The sequence below is a fragment of the Melospiza melodia genome, chromosome 1 (assembly GCF_035770615.1).
Source record: "Melospiza melodia melodia isolate bMelMel2 chromosome 1, bMelMel2.pri, whole genome shotgun sequence".
Taxonomy (NCBI): domain Eukaryota; kingdom Metazoa; phylum Chordata; class Aves; order Passeriformes; family Passerellidae; genus Melospiza; species Melospiza melodia.
The window spans coordinates 165,425,704-165,435,528 of record NC_086194.1 but is presented as its reverse complement, the minus strand read 5'-3'; the positions used below and the strand labels follow the sequence as shown (position 1 = coordinate 165,435,528).

The following is a 9,825-nucleotide window of genomic DNA, read 5'->3' as shown; positions in this document are numbered from 1 at the left end:
AGTAATCTGGCAATGCAGTTACCATCAACTTCTTTTTCAATCAGGTCCATTCTGCTGGTGACTTCATTCTGTACATTCTCTATATGGGTGAGGAGATTTAGCTGCCATTGAAGATGGGTGTCCACTTGCTCTTCTGAGCCTTTTCTTTCATTACAAACAAACACAGTGTTTCCTTCAGCAGAATTCTTCATAGGAGCAACAGAAAGAAAAAAATTGCCATTTAAGATTTTTTTTTCTTTGTTTTAATTTCTGGTGTTGATTTCAACATTTGAGTCACATGATAAACTCTGCTGGCGTAGAATTGTACTTCTGTACACACAACAAAAAGCTTACTCAGAAAGACACATGCTATGACATATCAATAGACTAAACTAAACAAAATGCAAATTCCACATAATACATTTTGCCTCATTTCGTAACACTGAAGTTTATCATTCAAATGCTTTCCTCAATGCAGTAAGACAGACTGTACTTCTGTGCCCTTTTTATATAAATAGCAACTTAAATCATAAAGAGCTGAACTGCATGGATCTACTGCCACCAAAAATTAGAAAAATCCTAAGGTTTGTTTCCATGGAAAACTCTCTACAATTCAGAAGAATCTAAGATGTCAACAGTCACTACTTTGCACAAATAAGGTGGACATCCTATTTCACAGAACCCCAGAATGAGTCAGCTTGGAAGGGACCACAGTGGATCACCTGGTCCCAGAGGGTCATCGCAGAGCACATGGCACAGGATTGTGTCCAGATGGTTCTGGAGTATCTCCAGTGAGGGAAGAGAGTTCACATCCTCTCTGAGCAATCTGTTCTGTTTGCTGATTAAGACAAAAATCTTCTCTTCCTACCTGCTATTACCCCACCTACCTTCCAGGTACAAGTCTGGGGTAGAAGTGAACATGTTTGGGGACAGTTATAGTAACATGTGGAGTTATGCAAACACAGTATCTGAGGAAGACTGACTTCTGCAATATAATTAGCACCTTCACAGCATGCCAGAGATAATACACAAGCTCCTAATCTCTCTGTATTTGATGTTTCAGCTACTGAGTGGAAGTAGATCAGATTTAATGAGTTAAAAACACTCAGCATCTCAGGTAATTAGGAGGATTAACAGATTCCACTTTATGTTCACCATGACTTTTTACCCAATGAAGTTCTTTCACTATTGAAGATTTTATTGTAAGGACTAGAATGCCAAAGAGATGTGTTCACCCAGTGTCAGTTCATGTCAAATGCCAGAGCCAAGAATGACTTTAATTGTAATAATACACCTCTCTGAAGAGCTCAGCTAATTTTCCACATAAGATAAAAATGGTGTTAGGTCTGTTATTAAATTTTTTTTTTCTCTAGTCAAGTAAAGGAAGAGTGAGAAAAGAGGTAAAGAAGAAAATAGGAACTGAAGGATTTTAAGTTACAACTTAAGCAAAAAAACCTAAAGACTTAAAATCAATTAAAAAACACCAACAAAACAAATAAAACTCTGTCTGACCTGCAGGCAACCTTATTAGCAACTCAGATGGGACAAGTGTTGTTAATATTCATAATGTTCAATAAAGGAGTTAAAATTATGTATCAGATATAGATTTTATTTGAAAGGTATGAGAGTGTTGATGCCTTTATGATATTTAAACTCCCTTCACTAAAGGCATCAGGTTTACTTCCACAGTGCTTTCAGTAATCAAACTTTTTGTAATCTTATGAAAAATACTTCCAATACAAGTAAGAAATTAGCTATTCCTTACAATTTTCAGACCCTCTCCAAAACTACAGGAATGCCATTTTTCCCTTGCTGTAAAGGGATCCAAGTCCATAATTCTAAAAGCAAAATCATCTTTCAGCCTGCTTCAGCAAGATAGAGAAAATTCCAAAGCTAAGGAACTGAATATCTAAATAACATCATAAATGTTGGTTTGTTTTTTTCCCTTCTAATGACCTCTATTCAAATGGCTCCTTGAAAAAAAAATAAAAACACAAAATCCAACCAGAATCCAACAGGTTCTCCTCTAAGCTATGAGATCAATGTAGGTAATCGGGCAGGGATGGCAGGAGAAGAGTTAACTTGTGGACAAAAAATAACAGGAGGTTCAGGTGGGGAAGTCCTGTGCTTTCAGAAGCAAAACCAAGGAAACTAAATACAATTATAAAGATAATGCATAGCCCAAAAAGGGACTTGAAAACAGTTGATCCAAACACTGTTTGTAAGAGAAATGGAAATATGTAGCAGAACTGCAGATTAGGGTAAGAAAAAACAGTATGGAAAACCAGAATATGAAAAGGCTCTGAAGAATGCTAGAAAGGAAAATTCAAAGCCCCAACCAAACTTTGACAAGGAAAGGAGAAAAGGCACCTTAGAGAGAAGTCAGATGATTTAAAAATGATCCTTCAATGTCAGTTTTAAGGTAAGTACAGACAGGTTTATGGAGAAACCAAGGAGAGCTTTTCCATGCCAATCATGTTTGTTTATTTTAGTATCAAGGCTGACTACTGGAAAGGTGATCAAGGTGTCCCCAAAGGAAAGAACACTCTTAAACCAAGAAGAGATCTGTTGGGGCCAGTGCCAAACAGAGAGTACTCAGCTTTTGAGATATATTCCTGAATCTCTGAAGGAAATACTAGTCTTGTTTAACTGCTCGTGTATATTTTCCTTTAATTCTAAATATCCTTATACTATTTATACTGTTTACAATGACAATTTAAACTACTGTTGGAAGGCAAGAGTATTTGACACTGCTGCATGTCTCCTTACTAGAAATCTGAATATAGTTGTGCAGTTTAGCAAATTTAGCATAGAAACAGGTATTTTTAATTAGAATGAGCCTAAAATTCCCCGTTCAGACTATACAGCTTACATGCCACATTTAGAACTAAAATTAAAAAGAAAAAAGATGCATCATACTCATTTCTTCCACACCAGAAACTGTACTTCTAAAGGGGGATGAGTTGGATGATTTATCCTCATACAGCTAGTATTGCAGGAAACAGAAAGGTTTGTTTCTCTTTGGTTTTTGCTCTGAGAACTGTTCACAAAAACCAGATTAACAAGTTCCAGACCTTTTCCACCAAATAATGGATTCAAACCATTAGTGTAAAAATGAGAAAGAGATGTTTAAACAGCAAAATATAATCCTGACTAAAAATGTTTCATTAGAAGAAATATGCAATATAGAAGACTGAAAAGCAGTTGTACATGAGGTGAAATTAGTTGGTCAGTAAATCATTACAAGTGAAAGACATCCTAGGTAGCACTGCTATTAAAAGAAGAATACAGTACAATAAAAAACACTCTTAAAGAAGCCTTGGTTTAAAAAACAACAACCAAAACCCTCTAACACATGTAGATAACCAAACTGAGAGAAAAAGGGAAACCTGTCCCATTCTCCTCACCTTGTAAAAACCATGAAAATTCTGTTCCAAGACCTTGCATTTTAAGAATGGGGTTTTCTTTCAAAACATTGGATTGAGAATGATTTTTAGCATAGGCAATACCTTAAACCATATCTTCTATTTCATACACCAGTTGAAATGAACATACTTCACCTGGAACAATTTCAGTGATCCAAGTTTGCTTCTAGTGACTTCTGCTGACTTATTTGATAAGTATGTTGACTTACAGCAACAAAGATTTTTGAATACCTGTATATACTTCAGTTTTATCAGACTGAACACACTTTTCCAAATAAAATTTCCCAGATGAAGAATGATACTTACCTGCTCATTCATGCCACCATCTTTAAAAGAATATTGTAAACAGTTTTTATTCTCTGTGTGATATTCCTGATCTTCCTCAAAGCTACTTGTGTCTTCATCATCTGAGCTCATAGGGTCAGTGACTGCTTTGTAGTCATGACTAAAACTCTGTGGTTTTTGGTAGCTGTGCTCACTTGTGATGTATGTTTCTTCCATCTTCTGGGGTATACTGGGTGGTTCTTTATGGTTTTGACTATGACACGTCCTTTCAGCTGGATTAACAGCATCCTGCAAAGTCACTAACTTTTTCTCTACCCCAACAGTTCTTTGTTCTTGTTCTTTTCTCATCCCTGAATAAGCCCAGAGATGAAGATCTGGGTGATGCTTATTTCTGCAATGAAGGGGAGGAAAAAAAGCAAGTTATAGAGAACTGAGTGCACTTAGAGGACTGAACTATTAAGCGTCCAATTCTCCCAGATATTAACTACCATTATCAAACAAGAAGTATTCCTAGGTCATTCATCAATTTAAGATAAATCTAGAATGTCCCTTTAACACAAAATTTAACAAAAAAATAACCAATAATCCAAATAAACCAGATCTGCTTGCGTGCTGAACACCTAGCTCCTGCTGAAGCTGAGGGTACTGCACATCTTGCACTTAAATTACTTAAAATATTATACAAGAAAGAACTTCAATGTGAGAGAAAAATGCAAATGGAATAATGGTAGTCTTTGCTACCTGAATATATACATCTGGAAAATAAAGCCTGGAGTGATACCTACTTCAGTATCCCAATCTTCAGCTGGAGTCCATGCAGTATTTCAGTTACCCCATAGACATCTGCCAGTAGGTGATGTGTTGACACAATCTTTTTGGCATTAAGATGAGAGTAGTTCTCTTTCAAAAATGATAATCCACACATGTGTCCATTGTTTAGCCAGTCTTTGTCATAGAGATATTTGGCACTCCACCTCTGTCCTGGGGTAAGCAATAAAGAAATTGAGGGACATCTAAAGGCACAGCAGAATTATGTTTACAACTAGAGTGCTGTGTTTATGTCCTGTACTTGCCTAAATATCTCCTCACATCCATGAAAGGATGACTCAGGATTTTGCTATTAATATATAAAAAATTTAGTTTTTGTGGATTAAGAAAAAAGTCAAAACTTACGAGAAAGAAAATCAGCCTGAAACTTCAAGACCCCTCTAAATGGCATTTGAAGTTAAAATCTAATCACCTTTGCAATCAAACTATGTGATATTAAGATCTATGCTGTTATCAAAATAAAAATCACAAAAAAAATTACATTGACATTTTATTTACTAAGTAGTTCAACTTACTTAAAAAAAAAAAGCCTAAGTTACCAAGAGAAATATTAGAGTGGATTTTATATGGATATATCCAAAACACCCAGTTTGTTTCTAAAAGACAAACGTTTTGCTTCAATACTGAAGTCAATATCTATTTATTACGTATTATTATTGCCAGTGTTTAAAGTACATGCTGGCTCATTCTATTTATTAGAAGCCAAGCAAAGGCTTCAGGAAAAGCAGATATTTCAAAGTTATCTGACAGCAGAGCTCTTACACTCCCTTTGAGGTGCCTTTCACCAGACTTGTAGAGAGGGTATTGATGTATGTGGGCCTCAGGTCTCCCCTGCTGTGTCTTAACCCAACCAGCAGGAATGAGGATTTAGCTAAGGCTTCTACAGTAGCTAAATAACTACTAAAAATCCCAAATAAATAAACAAACAAACAAAAAAAACCCCCATAACAAAACAAAACCAAAATGCCCACCCAAAACTAGAAATGCATAATGCTAATTATTGCAATGTTATTGTTTACAACAAGGCACCCAGACAGACTGACAATATCTTACAGTGGATTTCAAATCATAACTATCATCATAGACAGAACAAAGAATGGGTTGATGGAAGCCCTTCATACCTTTCAGGAGAATACCCTGTCTATCTCCTTTTTGCCCATTATCCCAATACACTTTAAAATACTGACATTGAGAATGACTTTTTTCTCCTGACATAGAAAGAAAAGAAGTAATGGTTAGGAAGGGAGAGAAGATAAAAATTAGGGACACAGACTCTGCATAGCAGGGGAAAACGAAGTACCTAACACAGTGCAGGGAAAGAGCACAAGACAAATTAGCTGGGTTTAGTAAGAAAAAGCTGGGCTGCTCAAAGAGACACCACACAGAACTATCAGACAAGACTCTCTACCACCAGCTTTGATTCACACTGGGACCAGCTCTACTTTCCTAATATTTCATCTCAGAAATAGCTAATAAAATCTCTGCAATTTTCATATTTCACTTCTTAAATTTAGAATGACAGTAAAGTTCAGGTTGTAGTCTCATTGCCCTTTTGAAACAGCTGGAGTGCTGGATATTTCACCAGAAGACAGGTATGTGCATTTGTATGAATTGTCAGAAGAAAATACAAAAAACTTACTTCCAAATTCTTTAGTTTTTCTCCATATAACTGTTAAGAAAAATGGGTTTATACAGAATAATTTTTAAATCAACATCTTCCTAATCAAATGTATTCAGTTTAAAAGTAAAGTTTTCCTAGTTCGTATGAATTTGACCTATCTGAAATTCCACATATGCTGTTTGTGCACTATTGTCTACTCTAAGATGGAATAGATTTTCTGTATTTTAAATATTCAGTTCCACACTTTTACACAGTTCTGGGCTAATGTAAACATTATAAAATTGCAATTACTATGAAATGCCATTCACAGTATGTTTGAATGTACTGTGGTACTGAGTCCTTTTCCTCTAAGAAAATATTTAAATGAACAAATGTGATTCCAAGTATTGGCAAAACAGACCCCTGAAAAAAATTATTTCTTTAGAAAGGTTTTTCAGACTACACTGACATAAAAAACTGCAAAGGTTTGGGGGAAATTAACTTTCAACAAGTTAAACAATGGTAACTGAGTTAATGGATAAGATTTAGCATAGCTGACCATGATGTTACTAACACAAAAGTAAGTTTCTGCTCAGAGCCAAACTTAGAATCACTTGCCCCAAAGAAGCATCACACGTAACATAAAACAGACAAAGCTTGAACAATTTAAGCAAATTCATAACATCTTTGCTCAAAAATCCCAAGCAGGGCTGCAGATAAAGGTGCTTTATCCATACCTGGTGGATCTCTGCAGATGTAACAGATGTACTGCTCTGGAATGCTGTCCTCCAACAGTCCCATGCATACACTGTGCTGCCAACACAAGCATTCTTCACACTGACATCAGAAAAAAAACACAACAAAAGCAAAAACTAAAACTGAGACAAGTAAATGCAAAAACCCAGAGGCTACTTCTTGAATCATCAAAATGCAGAGAACAGCACTTTAATTTAAATAGCTGGCTTGAGCAAGATTATTTTAGCTGGGCAATTTGTACTTGGGTAGACAAAGACACCACGCTAAAAAAGAGCTCTAGATCTGAAAGCTACCTCAACCACAAACTTCAGACTGGAGGAAAAAAAAAAAGAAAGTGAAGATGGAATATTAAATAGTATTTTATTGCAACATTCAGTATTTTAGCACCTACATATTTAGTAGTGAAACATAAGACAGGAGTATAATATTATAGTAAAGTAGAAAGATAATGTAATACATTACAGCATAACAGTGAAAAGTAGAAAACTCTTCAGTTTAATTATTTATATTTACAAAGCATCTCTCCAGTGCGCTAGAAAGATGTGCTTTTAATATCGCACCAATGGAAAATCTAAAAGAAAAAGAAAATTAAGAGAAAATGAAAGAGGAGAAACGAGAGAATAGGAGAGCAAAATAGAAGTGGTAAGACATGAGAGTTTAGAAACAGCAAACTAGCTGCTCTCAGTGAGACAAGCATGAAGAGGAAAAATCAGGCTGCCATTGGACTTCAAAAACAGGCAGGAAACTGCCTCTTATAAAGACACTTCCCTTTCTCAACTCTGTGCTTGCCAGTGTTTTAAATATCTGCTGGCTTACTGCTGAAAATCTCTCTTCTTTGCTTTGACATGCCTTTGAGCATGAACCTGTTCAAGACACTGAAATTACCTTTTCCCCTGTCACTACAGCTACCGTGTTCCCTCCTCTCTCAGAAGATTGTTACACCAGTCCATTTTCCACACTGTTACCACAGCTGAACTGCTCAGTTCCTCCAACACAGCACGGCCTTTTAGTCTGCTCCCCAAGACAGCCTGTGTGCCCTTCATTTCCAGGGCTCTGTCAGTTCCAGAACAGTGAGTCCACTAACACATGACAGCCCTACTTGTTTCCTTTAAATCTTGACTAAAGAGCTCCATACTCTCAACTGGAAATGTACCACAGCAGTAGTTGAATACAAACCTGATTCTGAATGGGGGTAAAAACCACAGAAGGTTCATGACCTTTTTAAAGTTGTTGACAACTCAGTTCTTCCTTACTGCTTTTGGCATCTGATTTAATCACTGCATTATAAATTGCTTGAGGAAAAATACTTGAAATTACTCATAGATGGGAAATTCTCCCCTAACTGGAGTACAAAGTAATAAACAGCAGTTGCAATCTATCAGGAGTTGCAATCTGTCAACACCTGAATGCTGGGCAGACATGGAATACTCTTCTTCCCTTTTATCTATACCAAGTTAAGATGTAAATCCTCAGCAGTTTCTAAAACCTGGTAGTGATACCCAGTGTGAGAAGTGCTGTTCTAAAGATGAAACACACCTCACAGTACTGACAGTATTTAGTGTCTGCACAGGAGACACACTGCACACAGAGGAGGGACATTTACAGTAAGCAGAAAGGTTTCTGCAAGTGGTACTGCAAAGCACAAGGGCCAAGCCAGGAGGGTTGTAAAATCTGGATGGTCTGGGGAACAGAAGCAGAATGGGTTGTGTGTGGCCGAGGAAACTTTATTCCAAATTTATCAGCTGGCTATAAAGAAAAAGGTTACCCAGCAATTTGTCCTATATATCAAATTGCTGGAGAAACTCCATCCTAGAGAAACAGCTCTGCATCCACTGAACAGAGCCAAACCAAGCGCAGAACAAAGAAATATTTTGTTCTTGCTCTCTTAAGTACAGCTCTCTACATAATTCCAGTCTGTGACACATCAAAAGGGCACCTTCACAAGAAAAACATTCACATGGAAAATGTAACTCCACACATCAAACTTCTTTACCTGAATCATAAAGCCATTTTCTTCATCAAGTTCACAAATGCATCTAACAATTTCATTGATAGCATCATCTTCATCCTGAGACTCTTCAAAGTTAGTTGAATCAAAATCCTGATTGTATTCATCACCACTAAGTAACAAACTCTCTGTGGAAGAATCATCCAAGAACTCCACATCTGAAAGGTCTAATAGAAATAAATACACGTGAAACTGTGTGGAGAGACATAATAATTGAAAGAAATACAGGGAGCTTTGACAGGTAAAAATCTTAATCTGCACTAGCAAAAAAAATCACACTCAAACACACTGCTGATACATGAGATTTCAAGATGAATTCTGCAAAGTGCCTTTAACGTGCTCTCCTCAGATGCAGAGTAGCAACACTTAACCAAAGCAAGTACCATGTAGAACAGCTTGAGGAGTGCAAGCATTTTGATTTAAATAGATGAAGGATAAATCAGTCGCCACATTTATAGCTACAATCCCAAACATAAACCAAATTATTTCCTTTGAAATTCCCTTTCTTAACAAATTAAACCTACAAACTGAAATTTGCTGTTCATTCCACCTACTTTCTCCACTAAGGTCCACAGACAGGATGGCTCTGGGGTACTGGTACGAGGTGTTCTTCTCTGAGAACATGCTGCGCAGGGTCAGGGAGCTGCCCGAGGAGCGCGTCAGGGGAGAGGAGCACCTGTCCAGGAACTCCACAGAGCTGTCTTCATAATCTGAGTAATCTGAAATGTTGAAAGAAAAGAAGTCACTCTTACAAAAATTAAAATTTATAACAAATGTAAAAAAAAAAAAAAAATTGTGTATAGATTTTACTGCAGCATTATGTTGACAAACAAAGATTATCAATGCTGAGGTATCAGGATGATTAAACTGTAAGTAAGAAACGGCAAAAGCTCTCTGTAACATTTTATTAAAAAGTTTCCAGTAAGAAACATAATCAAGTTTGA

General features: G+C 36.5%; 1 protein-coding gene across 6 annotated transcripts in view; it reads right to left on the bottom strand.

The window, feature by feature from the left end:
* The window catches only part of PHF20L1 (PHD finger protein 20 like 1), a 57,142-nt gene that overhangs the window by 6,497 nt on the left and 40,820 nt on the right, over window positions 1-9,825 (bottom strand). For 3 of the 6 annotated variants that reach the window (XM_063174361.1, XM_063174392.1, XM_063174371.1), the window contains 7 exons: window positions 9,436-9,600; window positions 8,867-9,048; window positions 6,855-6,954; window positions 5,639-5,725; window positions 4,475-4,670; window positions 3,711-4,080; window positions 23-185 (listed from right to left, as the gene is read on the bottom strand). In XM_063174361.1, coding sequence (XP_063030431.1) covers window positions 23-185; window positions 3,711-4,080; window positions 4,475-4,670; window positions 5,639-5,725; window positions 6,855-6,954; window positions 8,867-9,048; window positions 9,436-9,600 — 1,263 coding nt within the window. The remainder of the gene's footprint in view (window positions 1-22; window positions 186-3,710; window positions 4,081-4,474; window positions 4,671-5,638; window positions 5,726-6,854; window positions 6,955-8,866; window positions 9,049-9,435; window positions 9,601-9,825) is intronic. The other 3 variants (XM_063174382.1, XM_063174400.1, XM_063174410.1) reach the window with 1 other exon arrangement.